This window comes from Artemia franciscana, chromosome 11, assembly GCF_032884065.1.
Source record: "Artemia franciscana chromosome 11, ASM3288406v1, whole genome shotgun sequence".
NCBI classification, from domain to species: domain Eukaryota; kingdom Metazoa; phylum Arthropoda; class Branchiopoda; order Anostraca; family Artemiidae; genus Artemia; species Artemia franciscana.
The window spans coordinates 27,771,224-27,788,328 of NC_088873.1; the positions used below are offsets into that span (position 1 = coordinate 27,771,224).

The 17,105-nt window shown below is 36.4% G+C and overlaps 1 protein-coding gene across 3 annotated transcripts in view; it reads right to left on the reverse strand.

Moving 5' to 3' along the window:
• The window catches only part of LOC136033038 (protein FAM135A-like), a 67,339-nt gene that overhangs the window by 6,241 nt on the left and 43,993 nt on the right, over positions 1-17,105 (reverse strand). For all 3 annotated transcript variants that reach the window (XM_065713601.1, XM_065713599.1, XM_065713602.1), the window contains 4 exons: positions 14,922-16,836; positions 13,007-13,255; positions 9,646-9,850; positions 8,623-8,872 (listed from right to left, as the gene is read on the reverse strand). In XM_065713601.1, coding sequence (XP_065569673.1) covers positions 8,623-8,872; positions 9,646-9,850; positions 13,007-13,255; positions 14,922-16,836 — 2,619 coding nt within the window. The remainder of the gene's footprint in view (positions 1-8,622; positions 8,873-9,645; positions 9,851-13,006; positions 13,256-14,921; positions 16,837-17,105) is intronic.

The following is a 17,105-nucleotide window of genomic DNA, read 5'->3' on the forward strand; positions in this document are numbered from 1 at the left end:
CTGTCACTGATACCAGACGAACATGGAGCCAAAATAGGTGGAGCCTATGCTGACGACATCGACCAGCTCTCTACAACGGCCGCTGATCTCCAAAGACAAGCAGACTATCTCAACGAAGCCACAAAACCTTTTGGGATGCAAATTAACGCCAAAAAAACGAAAGTTATGGTCACGTCACGCCAAAAACAAGCAGCTACTCCTTCCATAATGATTGACGGCCAGCCAGTTGAAACGGTCGACCAATTCGTCTACCTGGGCAGTCTCCTCACAGCGGACAATTGTCACACCTCCGACATCAAACGCCGCCTAGCTCTTGCTAGCTCCAGTTTTAAAAGGCTCACAAATATCTGGAAATGCCGAAACCTGCTGAAACCAGCTTTCGAACCAGCTGAAAGTTCAACTTTTCAACAGCCTGATTGTGCCAATTGCTATATATGGGTGTGAGACCTGGACCTTGAAGATCGAAAATGAGCGCAACCTACTGGCATTCGAGATGAGATGTCTCCGTCGCATCGCAAGAATCACCTACACTGAACATGTGACCAATGAGGAGGTGCGAAGACGGCTGAAGTCCCCCGACACAATCCTAAATAAAATCAAACGACAACAACTGCGATGGCTCGGGCATGTCAAGAGAATGGACCCCGACCGTCTACCAAAAATCTCCCTCGAAGGAACCATAGACGGATCTCGACCACGAGGAAGACCTAGCAAGAGGTGGACTGAAAACTTTGACCGAAAGCGCATCGTTGAGTTGACTCGAACTGCACACGATAGAACAACGTACCGAGCCCTAGTTCACGCCCTGTCAAAAGAAGTGGCCCCAAAACGTCCCGCGAGGATGGACGGGACTTAAGTAAGTAAGTATAAGCCAACAAGGCTATTGGTTAATCGTGAAGAGGTTCTATGGGTTTCCAAATCGATTTGAACATCAAAATTCATTGTAATGCATGTTAGCACAGTTAAAACTTAGAAGTCAGCTTCTATTTAATACAGATTTTAAGAAATGTACTGCAGAGCAAATTTATGAAACATTTTTTTTTTCTTTTAGTTCTGATTTCTTTTATTGTTTCTACATTTCTATATATTTGTTTTTTTCAGCGAGAGAGATAGATCCCGACTCCATCTACCAATGAATAGATGTATAGTTTGCTAAAGGGGGTCGATTAAATGATTTTGATTATCGAGTTGGAATGGGTCTGGTACGCAAGAAAGAGGAGGACCGTTTAAGGCTTTTCTATTTTATTTTTTGATCCAGTTTTCTTGCCCAAGCAGGCTTATTTTTGAACCCCCAAAAATATCATTCACCGGATTTTTATTCTATTTTTGTTAGCTGATTGCTACTGTACTCTAAATCTACCGACTTAATTTTACAATAAACAGTACTGAACTTAAGAAGAAGTGAGATCACGTAATATATACAAAATAAAGCAAAATTTAATCTAATCAAAAGCAACTGTGTAAAAAGACAAGATAGAAAACAACACACATATAGCTTCACTGTCTTCAAAGCGATCGCAGACATTTCCAGATTAAAACCAAATCAAATGGAAGCACAAGAAAAATGGAGCTCATGAATCGTAGGCAAATAAAAATTCGAAAGCATATGATTAGCACTAGCATGATGAGGTCAATCATGTCCAAACCGTAAAGGATCCTTACATACTACTTCTAGAAGCCGTAGGTCAAAACAGGTGCGATCAAACAGTTCGTCGCAACGAACTGTAAGTAAGGAGTGACCCGACTCAATAGTAACCGAGACTAAAAAACGGATTTTTGATACCAATAGATACATCAGAAGAATCGGATTTTTATGCTGATTTTAAATATATAAGTTTCATCAAGTATAGTCCAACCCATCAAAAGTTGCGAGCCTGAGGAAATTTGTCTTATAAGCGAAAAAAGGGAAAATACCTCCTAAAAGTCAAAGAATCTTAATTAAAATCACACCATCAGATTCAGCGTATCAGAGAGCCATAAAGTAGAGGTTTCAAGCTCCTATCTACAAAAATGTGGAATTTTGTAGTTTTTGCCAGAAGAAAGATCACGGATGCGTGTTTATTTATTTTTTCCAGGGGGGTGATCGTATCGACCCAGTGGTGCTAGAATATAAGGAAAGGGAACGGAAATTACAAGATCTAGTACCCCTTTTAAGTGACCGAAAATTGGGCAACTAGGTCCCCTCCCACGCTCATTTTCTCCCAAAGTCACCGAACGAAAATTTAGAGACGGGCATTTTGATCAGCATAGGCGAAATATCTAATAAATATGTCTCTGAGGACGACTTAATCCTCCACAATTCCCGGGAGAAGGGCTAAAAGTTATTAACTTTGCCCGTTGTTTACATATAGTATTCGTTATTGTTAAGTATACAGACGTTTTCAAGGGAATTTTTCTGGTGGAAGACGGGGGGCTACGGGGAGGAGGGCTGTCCCCTCCTCAACGTCCCACTCTTTACGCTAAAGTTTTTTATTGATTTCAAAAGTAGAGTTGTGAAAAAGTCAAACTTTAGCTCAAAGAGCGGGGCGTTAAGGAGAGGACAGCCTCTTTCATATACGGAATAATTTATTTTCGTTTTAAGTTTTAATGTCGCTCCTTACTTCCAGTCAAAAAAAACTTATTTTTTTATCTAATTGCAAACAAGAAACAATCAAACAAGAGTAGCTCACACAACAATGTCATCCCCATAACTTAAATTATTGTTACATTCATATCCAACTTGGCAACTAGCTCCACTAGCACTGAAGCACGTATTACAAGGGTCATTTTTTTTTTACCTCCAATAGGCTATAAATAAAAGACAAGGTCACATAAACCAATAGTTTTATGACCAAAAGGTTAATACATTTACGGTTACTTTTCACCATAATCTCCCAAAATTGAGACATTTGTTATATCGGTGGAAAAGCTTTTCAATACTGGCTTCAAAGAATGTTGCCTCCAATGAATTCAAATGATCATTGACGTAGGTTTGAAGGTCCTCATTGGCTTGAAAGTGCTTCCCTCCAAGCCCAGTCTTTAGTTCAGAAAAAGATAAAAGTGGGTGGGTGCTTATTCAGAACTATACGGCGGATAATCAAAAATGTCCCATTGAAATTGTTCAAGAAGTCGTTGAGTTGTACCACCAGTGTATGGACGAGCATTGTCATAGACCAGACAAGGTCCAACGTTAGCTTTCCTCCTCAGCTTTGAATGGCTGGCTCTACCCAACCGACATTAAGTTTTACAATAAACAGCTGCAAAAAACGAGTTATTGAGCAGCTGTAGAGCTCGTGCAGCTCTTTTATTGTGCAGCTGAAAGAAATTTTGAGCAGCTGAAAGAGATTGGCAACATCTTACTAACGGCTCTACCCAAACAACATAAAGTTAAAAAAAAAACAGCAGCATAATAAACAATCTATTTTACAGCTTATGCAGCTCTATTATGCACCTATTTCTTGTGAAACTTCACATCCTCTGAGTAGAGCCATTCAAAACAAAAAAAGAAGAAAGATGACCGATGGAGTTGACCTCAGTACAATTTTGTAAGTGGTTCTAAAAACATGCAATTACAACCTCCAGCTGAGTTTCGCTTAAGTTAAAGACATGGTAATGAAACAGCTTAAGCTGAGAACCATATAAAATCGGGTAATCTAAAATGCATCAAAATTGTTATTGGAGGAAGCTCCAGCTATTTGGTTAGTAAGTATAATATCATCGACTGCATATACCGAAATGACGAACGAAATCTCGATTTTTAAAGTCGACGAGCACGGTCTAAAATACAGTTGCATCCCTGCATCGTTGCATCCCTGATAGATAAACTGGAGAAACCAATATCAGACAGTTTCATATAGGAACTAGGCACTGTAAGATTTTTACGAGAGCAAAGATACTGTTTCGAAAGAATAGTCGCTAGAGAACTTTCGCTTTCTTCGCTAAAAAGCTTTGTTTCTGTGAGATTACCGGGTATTTTTCTTAGCGATTCCCAAGTTTGGAAAACACCAGATCTTTCCAGTGACGACAGTGCAGAAGTGAGCGGGAGCGAATATGAAGAGCCGTATTGGCATCAGCCGACCATTAGGCCTTAAGCTGCTTGTAAAAGGTAGCTCAAGTGCTCACATATACGTCAAGTCGGTAAATATGTCTAAAAGTTAAACGTCAGTATATGTCAAGTCCTCAAACTCTTTCTAGTCTCGATTCCATATTTTCTGTGAATAGAGGTGTTTACAAATGAAGCCAGTCTTAATGTATAGTCCTGTTTTGAACTTTTTCTTTTTTTTTGGGGGGGGGGCAACAAAAGCGGGGAATAAGTTTTGGCGATTATTCGATATGTCTACTCGTCGTAACTGATCTGATAAGAGCCATCTATACCTGTGGTGAAAAGAAATTAGTAATCCCAAAGTATGTGATATATCAGCCAGACTTAACCTACTCTTTGATTCTCAAACAACCCCCCAAAGCACTTGGCAAGTAGGGTAATCGTAAGGAGCACCTTAAGCGCCTTTTCAGCAATTGCCCCATCTATATCATGAATCAGAGGCCACTTAGCAAAGAGTGGCGTATGGTACTTGATGAGAAAGATGCTCATAATCTCTCGCCGATGCGCTAAACAGTACTAAAGACACGGATGCTAAGGTCTTGATGACCTTGCCAAAACCGATGAGGTCTTGCCACAACACTATTTGTGTGCGATGATTCAGAACTGCATGAAAGCCAAGACAATCCGACAAAACCGCTAATACAAATTGTTCTTGAAAGTAAGGACGATTTACGGGTGGCAATTTACAACCCTCGTGCAACCTGAAAAACCATCGTAGCCTGACGAGTACCCTGCTGAGGATAGGCTGGGTGTAAAAGGTAAGAGCTGTTCCAATGACATGGTTTGGGGTCTCTGCTCCATCATAAGTTCCTTTCTCTGTCACTATCCCCGACAGGGAAATCTAACTTGCGTGGCCTTAGGGTGGACTTTTTCGGATTTTCTTAACCAAAACTTTGACTGCTAAAAGCACTGCAGGCTGACCTTAGGGAAGGAGATCCCTCGAGGAAATTATAGCCTAGTAAACAACACAGCATTGGTACCAAATTTTGTTGAATGGATAATTCTTCTGAGTTTGGTTTTGTTTTGGTGGACTTTTTATTCTGAAAAACCTATTCCTAGCTAAATTATCTATTTTGGATTGCCTCCCCGTAGTAAAACAATATTTATAGGCATGAATATATAATGAGTCAGAGGCAATAGACTTGCGATTGTCTCAGCAGGATTTCGACTCTTATTGACAGAAGAGCATCGTCAAGTGTAGAAAACCATGTTGTCACCAAGATGGGCCCAGGATAGCACAAAGCCGCCATTCAAGTGAGTTTTCCAGGGATAGAGACCTCTTGCTGTCAGGTTCTATGCCGGCGTAAGCGCTTCGCGTAGACCAGAAAAGATGTGTTAGTTCCCATCCTGCACTGGTTCTAGTACCATAACTTTTCCAGGGACCCTAATAATTTCAATTATATAGAAATTGCAATTTGGAATGTTACAAGGTTAAAAAGAAAAACTATGGGATCAAAATTTTGACTGATGAAATAAGACAATTCGAACTTGACTCATTAGGAGTTTCAGAAACTCATATCTCAGGGGTAGGAAGCATGAAATTATGTGATATGACGTTATAATGATAGTGATTATGTTATCACTCACAATGATTATGTTATCTGTAAAGCCATGGTGTGAGCTTGGAAAGGAGTCCGCCAGGCTAGGGTAACTCCCCTACCTTTCCCTTGTAAGATGAAAGTGTGATTGAACCCCAAAAATAGATTGAAATCAGTTTTATTATTTGAGGGGTTGACCCATTCCATGCTCAAATACAAATTGGTCGGAAGCTTAATGTAATGAAGAGTGAGGTTCTTACTTTCGGTAAACTCAGGGTAATGTCGACTTAGTCAAGCTAGGAAATCAGAACAACCGATTATCTACTTGAATTAAGATTACAACAATTCAAAAAACTTAAAAAACAAAATAAAAAGTTTGAATCTTAGTAGAAATCATTGTTAGAAAAGTGACTTCGGTAATAATCAAATATCTTTGAGTAGCCTCAGTATGAAAATACATTAAATTGCGTAAAGAGCAACAAACTGGTAATTACAAAAAATATTTGTATATATTTCAACAAGGGATTATAACCATTCAAAAACCTTAAAAAAGAAAACCAAAAGTTTGAAACTTAGTAAAAATCATTGTTGGAATAACATCATAACCCAATTTCTTTCCTTGCAAAAAAAAAGTTGAAAAAAAAATGTTAAGTTCAACTCAGAATCGCTAAAGTTATTATGTAAACTGCAAAAATATTTACGGTGCCTGAGAAATAATTTTAATGTTTTACTTCAAACTGTTTTGTACTTCAAAGGTTTTTCAAAAATGCCTGAAATTTTGAAAATTCGTTTTTTTTTTTTTTTGTTAGATAAAATCCACTCGCTACGTGATTAAGCTTCCATGTTTGAAAAAAAAAATGCAATTATTACAAATAATGATTATATATTTGACAAGGGATTACAACAATTCTAAAACATTAAAAAAGAAAACCAAAAGTTTGAAGCTCAGTAGAAATCGTTACTGGAAAAACATCATTACCCAATTTCTTTTCTTATAAGTATAATCAATGTTTCTTTAAGACCTGAAAAAAAGTTGTAAAAAAATTTCAAATTTAGTTCAGAATCCCTAAAGCTATTGTGCAAACTGTAAAAATATTTACAGTGCCTGAGCAATCAATAATTTTAATGTTTTGTTCAAGCTAGAAAAATGCCTGAAATGTTTAAAATTAGTTTTGTTTTTTGTTCGATAAAATCCACTTGATACGTGATTAAGCTTACAGGATTGAACGCCATTATATAATGTCAGTAGGAAGCCCCCCCCCCAAAAAAAAATTGCAATTATTACAAATGATGATTATATATTTGACAAGGGATTACAACAATTCTAAAACATTAAAAAAGATAGCCAAAAGTTAGAAGCTCAGTAGAAATCGTTGCTGGAAAAACATCATTGCCCAATTTCTTTTCTTATAAGTATAATCAATGTTTCTTTAAGACATGAAAAAAAGTTGTAAAAAAATTTCAAATTTAGTTCAGAATCCCTAAAGTTATTATGCAAACTGTAAAAATATTTACAGTGCCTGAGCAATCAATAATTTTAATGTTTTGTTCAAGCTAGAAAAATGCCTGAAATGTTTAAAATTAGTTTCGTTTTTTGTTCGATAAACCCACTTGATACGTGATTAAGCTTACAGGATTGAACGCCATTATATAATGTCAGTAGGAAGCCCCCCCCCCCCAAAAAAAAAAATTGCAATTATTACAAATGATGATTATATATTTGACAAGGGATTACAACAATTCTAAAACATTAAAAAAGATAACCAAAAGTTTGAAGTTGGGTTAATTAGAAAATTGTTTAAGTTCAGTTCAGAATCGCTTAAGTTATTATGTTAACTGCAAAACTATTTACGGTGCCAGAGCAATAATTTTAAGGTTTTAATTCAAATTAGAAAAATGCCTGACAATTTTAAAATTAGCTTGTTTTCTGTTAGATAAAATCCACTTGCTACGTTATTGAGCTTACAGGTTTGAACGCAACCAGTTATGTAATGTAAATAGGAACGCCCAAAAGAACTTTCAATTATTGCAAATGATGATCCGATATTTGACAAAGGATTACAACAATTCTAAAACATTGCAAAAGAAAAACAAAAGTTAGAAACTTAGTAGAAATCATTGTTAGAAAAACATCATAACCGAATTTCTTTTCTTATAAGTATAAGCAATGTCTTTTTAAGACATGAAAAAAAGTTGAAAACATTTTTAAGTTAAGTTCAGAATCGCTAAAGTTATTATGTTAGCTGCAAAAATATTGACGCTGCCTGAGCAACAATTTTAATGTCTTGTATGTTGAAATAAAAATTAAAGACAACTAGAAATGCGCTTTTTTTGAAAAATGTATCTTCCTTCAATGTAATTACTTTCAACTCTTAAAAAAGAAACTACAAGTTTCAACTAAAATTTGTGCATTCTGGTTTCCTGGTCACACCATTTTCTTCATTTTGATCTAACAAAGTTGATAAAAAAAAACTAAACATGACTGCAGCTACAGGCACTAAGCTTGTCCTAACATTTCGGTAGCCATATTGCCATTACCACTAAGCTGAATTAATCCATGGACATTTCTTGATTAAGACAGAAGGATAAATCCCACAGTTGTTCTACGAATTATTTTTTATATTCCTCGAGTATTTTAGTTCATGGTCGGAACTTGGTAACATTGGAGAAATACATTTACTTCGAAATAGATAGTGGCACCAGAACTAACCAAAGGATAACAAAATATGTGCTTACCTTTCACCAATCAAAAGAAAAAGGTATAAACACTACACTAAACTTAAGCCATATTGTTCAGCTGCTTGCTGTAGTTTTAAATATTTCATAGATTTTAAACCACTAAACCACCAAGGAAAGAATGTTTCTGCGAGAAGTTTAAAAAACCCATTCCTATTTTCCTTAAAAAAAAAAAAAAAAAAAAAAAAAAAAAAAAAAAAAAAAAATATTGTGGCTGAAAGAATATCAAGTAATTATAGAAAAATGAATAATTATTCAAGAATTTACCTGCATTAACTAAACCACTGCTATTATACAAAGTTCCTAAATGAGGTCCAGAGAGTGAAAGATATGTATGGAATCTTGGCCACAAATGTTTCATTTGGCTACGAGTAATGGCTGAACGAATAAGCACAGCTCCCAATGAATGACCAATAAAACTGATTCTTTTTGGATTAAGAGAATAAGCCTCTATATGGTATAAGATCTCAGAAACAAGCCTATCTGTCATCATTTCAAAACTGGCAAAGGTACCACCCTAAAACGACAAAGAAGTAAAGGTAAACTAGAAAAAAAAAGGATTTGAATAAATTGTAAAAGAAGGAACGAAGAAAAGAAGAATAAATTGTAAATAGTGTTTTAAGAACAAAAGGAGACATAAAAAAGAACATTATAAATTGGTCAAAACACAAACCACCTCCCGTACAAAAAACAAAAGCAAACAAAAAATAAACAAGATTCCCTTTCTTCCATGGTTTAAAGCCATCCAGAAATTATTGTTCAAACCCCTCCCCTCTTCACATTCACAAAACTTTTACCTTGCTTGAGAAAGACACATGGACGTGAGTAATGATTTCGATTAGTATTATGTCAACCTTTCATCCCACTGAGGAATACCACATGTATTCTAAACTAGTCCACTTACAGTCGAAAGGGAAATAATTTGAAAAAAAAAAACTACATCTGTTTGGCGTCAGTATTAAAATACAAACAATTTGGGGGGAAAACTACAACTGTCTTGGGGTCAGTATTAAAATACAACTAATTTGAGAAAAAAAACTACAACAGTTTGGCGCCAATATCAAATTAATTAGGGGAAAAGCTACAATTGTTTGGCGTCAGTATTAAAATACAAATAAATTGGGAAAAAACGTAACAATAGATAACATAGCCTTATTTTTTCTATATTATAATATCAAGGAAATAAAAAAACGAGAATATCTGGGGACAAGGGACTGCAAAAAATGGGAGAGAGAAAAGAAACTTAGAGAGGCAGAAAATCTGCCATTATTATTAAACTAAAAGCTGTACCTGATTTCTTTCAGACATCAAGAACTCAAGATTAGATCCTGGCAGCGCAAGTTCGAGATAAGTACGTACAAGACGCAAGTCTGAAGAGTTGCCATCTAAACCATGAACACAAACAACTAAATGCAGACCATCGGGGGAAAGTGGCCTTTGATCATCTGCCACTGAAAAGTACGGTAGGCCAAAATTTGAGTGTCCTGGGAGGTCACTGAAAAATCAAATTTCGGAGATACTTTTTGAAAGCCGAAAACCAAGTAAAAATAAAGTTACTGATAAGAATATTTTATTCAAGTTTTCTTTACATGAAATCTGCAAAAATTATTAGTCAAGCAAATATTTGAGGCATAAATTAAAAGTCAAAAAGTAAGATCAAAACATAAATGACACAATAACATTTCTTTTTTAGCATATGTCACATCCATGAAAAAAAAATTAAAGACATTGGCAATTACAAGCAAGATATCGGAGTAGAAATAAAAGAAGACAGAAAATAAATCAAAAAGATAGTAAGAGAAAAATAATAAATGAAAAACTAGCAGCGAACACTCACTAAAAATGATCCTGCACATACTGCTAAAAGGCGGGACGAAACAAGGCTACAATGTGTGTTTATTTTCATTCTCCGAGGTCTAAAGAACGGCCCAGGACATTTGTCTTTCTTAGAGGCTTCTTTCAGAATTCACAAGAATCGAAAATTTTTTTACATACAGTAAAGTGTACGTGATATACATGGATAAACAGTGAAAGACTACCAATTGACACTTTTGGCCCTATTAAAGCAACTCATCCAAAGGGCGGTAAATTACAGCATGGTAGATAAAGCTGGATCGTGGGAAATCCTGTTTTATCTGTTAGAGATTCATGTTAGACTGAAAGACAACATATATTTACATTACTGGTGCTAGCGGGCTTCAAGTGTCGTAGTTTGGGAACTTCAAATTTTTGACATGTTAAAACCTGCTAGAACCTCAATCAAACAAGCCAGCACTCTCGACTTTCTTGAAGGCTATTTGCCTAACAAATAAAGAGGGGCCCACTAGTCGGTTTGATTCTCCACCCATAGTGATTAAAAATCCTTGTGTGATTCTGGTTCAAACAAGATGCAAAGTTCCTAGCATATTTGATAGAAAATTGGAAGGGGGAGTGTTCAAGGACTTACCTTTCTCCTCATATTGTACAGATTAGATATTCTTGCATTATTCCATTATCCAATGATTTAGTTCGTGTCTTAGCCATCAGAGCTTGGGGTCAGGACTTCTTGGAGTCAAAACTTTAGTCGTTCTCGCAGTACATCACAGAAACTCCAAAGTTTCGAAATAGATCGTTACAACACCAATTCACGACTTAGCTCGGTATTGTGTCAAATATTGCTCGGTATTGTACCAAATAAATACTGAGTTAGTTTTTGAATCGAATCAAATCTTGGATCGTTTTGGACCACATCAGACGCTAGCTCGTTATTGTAAGAAGTCACCACAATTCTAAAAGCTAGTTTTGGTTCACATTTACACCCAGTCAGAAACTACCTCACTTTAACCCCGATTCAGCCCACAGATCAGACTTATCTCACTTTTCACCGATTCAAAACTTAGCTCATTTTCTGCACAGAAGCAGGGCTCAGCTCACTTTTACCCAATCAAAACGTACCTCGTTTTAACCCCGATTCAGCCCATAGATCGGACTTAACTCACTTTTCACTGACTCAGAACTTTGCTCTTTTCCTGCATAGAAGCAGAGCTTTGCTCATTTTCACCCAGTCAGAACGTACCTCATTTTAACACCGATTCAGGCCTCTGATCTGACTTAACTCACTTTTTACCGATTCGTGACTTTGCTCGATTTCTGCACAGAACTCGGCTCATTTTCACTCAAAGTTACGAAATACTTCCTTTTGTACCATATCATATCTTCACCCTCTTTCGCACCGATTTTAAACATCATCACGTTTGACACCAAGTTAGGAATTATAGCATTTTTGCAACAAGTTACTGAAGTTTCGCGGCTTACATTTAGCTCGTATTCATACCCAGTGAAGGCCTGCTTCATTTTTGCACCGTCACGCCAAAGCTTGAATTTACCTTGTTTTTGACCTGGGTTAGTCTACCACTTGGACTTACCTTGTTTTTGCATCAATTTAAAATTTAGCATGTTTTGGAACAGATTGAGTCCCCAGCATAAAGCTCACTTGTTTATACGCTTTTGTTCAGGACTTATCTCGTTGTTGCAATGAGCCATGACTTAGACTTTTTTGCATCGATTCAGGACTCGGGTCCTTTCTACAGTGAGTCATTCCTCAGCTTGGACTTGGGCTGCTTCTGTAGTCAGGGCTTAGTGTACTTTTCCTTGAGCAAGGACTGTGCTCGTTTATGCATCTAATCCGTTCCTAGCTTAAACAATCCGTCCCTAGCCTGAACTCGGGTAGTGTCACAAAAAATTTCTGATTACAACTGACTGAACTGTGCGTCATTCATCCAGCAGTTCCAATCACCATATGGTATCCAATTTTTATTTCTTACAAATGTCGAAAAAGTGTCGTGTTGGTCACAAATTGGGTTTAGTTAAGGCATAACCTAACGGTCCAACTTGTACCTTCAATTATGATAATCTAAATTATTTGACTTCGGCTTAAACAATTTGAATCCGGTGTTTCCCACCCATTCTACTAATATTTACCCGTTAAGAAACGACAAATTACGTAATTTGGGACTATTGCTCTTGGGACTGAGTGGGTTATATTACCCACATGAAGGCCCATCTTTTGGACCTTTCGAACGTCCTGAGTGATATGGCTATCACAAAATTTCGGTTTTATGCCTTGGGGGTTACAGGTGTTAAATTTTTTCGGAGCCTGAGAATTTTAGTGCTAGCTAAAACTTTTGATAGCAATTCAAAAGCTACTACTTTACTCAAATGAGAAATTTAGAAAGGATGAAGTTATAGATCCAAACCGACAAGAAACAAATTTTAGTAATGACTGTCACAAGCGGAGCTGCAGTGAGGATTGTTTCAAAAGACATAGCAGAAGAAACTTGCCACAAAAGATGTGAAATACAACAGCAACACAAAGGAAGCAAATAAACTCAAAAGCGCAACTTCCACAGAAAGGGGAATCAGACAAGATTTCTGATTACGATTGACTGAACTCCGCGTTATTTGTCCAGTAGCTCTAATCACCATGGTGTTGTCCAACTTGTGTTTGTAAAAAAAAGACGTATTGGTAACAAATAACCTATATAACCTATGGTTGTTCAAAGAATCCCAACGAAGTTCATTGGTAAAAATATACTCACAGTAAATAATAAAAGCATATATGTTGAAAAAAATACACAAGGATAAGCAAACTGATTATTATATAATGCAATACCTATAAAGGATTCCTGAGATATTTGCTATACGCTTGAAATCTTCTTTAGCTTTGATGAAATTCAACATATCATCACCGATCACCGATGCTAATTTTTCCTTCAGTCTTTTTTCTCCGTCAACGCTATTGTAGCAATCACAAGATAGCTCCCGTCCAGTTACAGCAAAAACTTCTCCTTGACTTTTACTTTTTTTCCTCGCTAATGCAGTGTGATTGAAGGTACCCGGAAGAGACTTACATTCCTGAAAACTATGATACACAAATCAATAAATAAGGTGTTCAAAAGCCACATCGGTTCCTTTCACATTAAAATTTGTTTTGAAGTACTAAGGAAATCAAAATGAAAACATTTGTAGCCATCTGTTTCCATCTTAGGTATATAAATACCTGAAATTCAAGATTTGCTGTGTTTTCTTTTGATTGTTATGAAATTTATATTAAATCAGTCCAAGTAAAATATTTACTGCACAAGGCAATGCATCGCATATACTGTTTTAACCTTCGTATTAAAGCTACGCAACTTGGAATCTTTAAACAAAGTCTTTGAGTAAGGTCGTATCAGGGGGGGGGGGGGCTTACCGACTTTGAATCCACCCCCCCCCCCTCCTGGAATTTTAGCCCTACTCGTAAAAACGCAACAAATCGCAAATAAACAAATTTTGAGTCGTTTTTGTTCCAGTTGCTTGTATCCCCTCCCCCCCAAGAAAAACACCACTATCCCCCCGAAAACTCTGGGTACGCCTTGATCTTCCAGAATTCACTTTGAAAGATAAACCTTAACCAATTTCTATTACCAAGTACTTCAGTGTCAACCTGGAAGTTGATAGGACATGCTTTGACGAAGCAATTCGGTCAATAGAAGGATAAGAATTTGACTTTCTTCTGCAAATTACAAACTTGGTTTTAGATAAACTCAAGGTAATGAAATTTGAAAAGCGACACTTAAGAAAATTAGAAAAGGGAAGATCCAAACTCTGAATAAGCATCCACTGATTTTTCATTTTTTTTTTTTCAGAGTGAAGTTGGCGTACCACCTACAACACCCATATTAAGATAGGGGATCAATAATACTGGGTAAAATCCTTAGCAAAGATAGGGAGAAGAGCTAAAACAGAATTTTCAGATATCCTTAGCTTTCAGGACTAAGGCACGGCTGAGAATAGAAATCTTCCCCCATCTACCTTTTGATTTATTTTACCTAGATAAAATTTAATCAGGTTTAATGCAACTCCACGTCCACCACAGAATTTCAAATTAATAAAAGGAAAATAATGAGAAATTCAAATATATCAAATAAAATCCAGTCTAGCGTCTTGAGGTCATGCCAAAGTTTTAAATTCACCAAATTGTGAATTTGAAAACAAAAACAGATGAGTCGATGACAATACAAATCTCAAATCTTGTATAAATTACTTTTTCATGCGTCATAGAAAGCGTAGATAGAATAAAAGCTGAACAGTAACTAGGTGAGTTTTCAGGGGGGGAAACAAATTTATAAAGTGGAACTGGCCTCACTTCTTTATAACAGAGGGAACACCCAGTTTTAAATGAGAGGCCAATTTTATGCTCTAAATGTAGAATTACTGAACACAAAATTTTTTCTACTATTTTAGAACTATATTCATCTACTTTATATTAATTTCCTGGATTTTAATTACAATATATTTTTGTATGTCCAAAGGGAGGTGCGCTCGTCAAAAAACAAAATTTGGAAGCCAATTGAGAGAAGAAATTTTTTTTCACCATTTCAATGAAATTGATAATTTACCGATGAAGCATTCTCTTACCTTACATTAGCAAAAAAATGTTTTCCCACTTCCCTGGTTTATTAATAGGAGTCGAAGTTGAACCACCAAAATTTATGAGCATTTCCTTTTGTAGAAATACTGTAAAAACAGAAGTATTTGATTTTTACCTAAGAGGGCTGCCATTAGAAAAAGAACTGGCAGACTGGGTCAAGCTCTGTTGACCTCGGAGGGAAAAAACGGAATCTCTTCCATCCCTCTTTTTGCTTTTCGCCAAATCATTTAGTATCCTTTCTAACGCCAGCATGTTCATTTCTTCTCTTTTCTTTTCGGCAGAACTAGCAGACTGATTAAATATTGGTGCAATTGCTCGCTGGATATTCGTTATTTTTAGACCATCCACTCGGAGTGGCACAAGCTCAATCTCAGACTGCAAAGGGATTGCGTTTCTTTCATTATTTGCAAGCATTTCTCTTTCTTTTTCCAAGTTATTCTGCTTTTTCTCCAAAGTAACTCCAGGAGAGCTTTTGCTTCGTTGATGTCTATGAAGAGATCCTGGATAATTGTTTTTAACTTGGCTTGGCATGTCTGGAGAGCACATCGACATAGTTTGAATTGTGAGAGTATGATGAAATGTGCGAGAACGATTCAGAGGAGGATCTCGGAACTGAACAGGAGGAGCCAAAGGATGCTCAGTCTTTTCTTCCTTATTAGTTTCAACACAAATATTCCCAACACATTTTGAAACAACAGAAGTCTTAACCTTTTCAGCTTGATGGTCACCGGAGTTGGTTTGATTCAATGACTGATTACTTATATATTGACTAGATTCGTGGACAGTGACAAAAGTATTCGTTTCTATCGGACTGGTCACTTGACTAGATAAATCAGTTGAAGATGCACGGGAACAATTTGAGACCCATCCACTGCACTCACTTGAGACGTCACTTGAACTATTTTTCGTTGCTACATCAAGCTTTAATAAATTAGACTTCCATACGCGTCTGTGGCGCTCTGAAGTAGATTTTGAAGCAGCAGTAAATGCACTATTTGAGCTGGATTCATCAGAACTATGGCGTTTTCTCATTTTCCTACTGCTGCTTTCCGAGTCTGCCATCGATCCAAGACCAGATGTTGATGCTGCAAGTCCCCCACTCAGAGGGGAGCTATAGCTAAGGACAGTATCCAATCCTGGATCAGAAAAACTATGAGATGAAGGTTTATAATCCATAATTGATTTTAATTCAGGTAAAGACTCACTTGCACTAAGTTTTCGCTTTTCTTGGTTCGGTTCTAATTTTCTATAGCTAACAAGAACAACTGAAAGATTGGTTTTAGGAAATGGATTCGATCTTCGACGACGAAAAAAGGGCTTTTGACAGAGTTTCTCTCTATCCGAAAGTCTATAAGACCGATTTTTGAACGAGATACTAGAAAGAGATCGAACATCTTTTAAGGACATCACTTTGTCTTTTCGAGGAGGAGGTTTGGATACAGGTTCAAAATATTTTGATGACCTTATTGCACAATAGTTCTTCAGCATTGGTGTTGAATTAAATACAGACGAACGACTTAAGGATTTTTCTTTGAGCATCCACAGTTTAGAGCCTTGTCTCATCATAGATGGTTTATCGCTCTTATGGTTATCAACTTGAGTGAGCCTTCGAGTATCAGTTAAGCACTCTGATAAGGACATGTATATATTTTCCGACTTAATCCCTTGAGTACTAACCATGGAATCAGATTCAAGACCAGTAGAACGCCTTGTCTCATTCACTATCTCCTCACTTTGGACAGCACATTTTGACATGTTACCTCGTGTTTCAATTTTTGGACGTATTTCCACCTCATTTTTCATTTCTGAATTAGAACTGCTTCGCGTTCTAATATCCGAAGAAGCTGTATCATATATAGGCTGAGAATCAAGCGAGGGAGATTTTAGAACATTTTGATTCCCGTTCGAGGCTAAGACAAGCGGTTTCAACATTGGACGTTTTTGCGGTTTACCGAAGTACTTCTCACTTGGTTCATTGTCTGTGGTTAATCCTGATAGCCAAATATCAACACAGCTTGAAGACAATCCATCTAAAAAAAAAAAAATATCATTTCTGAACTAAGTAATAAATACGTTAATATGGTTGCATATTGTATGTTCACTTAATTATAAAGTCATAAATAAATATGTTAACTTGGAAAATCAAAGTCAGGCCATATCCTATCACAACTACCTGGTCTATGAAAAAAAAATCTATAGTTCAATTAAGGCACATATAAAAGAAAGATACAATTACTAAAATAAGTACGATAATAATAATGTAAACATAGTTTATACATTTCGACTTAAATTAACAAGT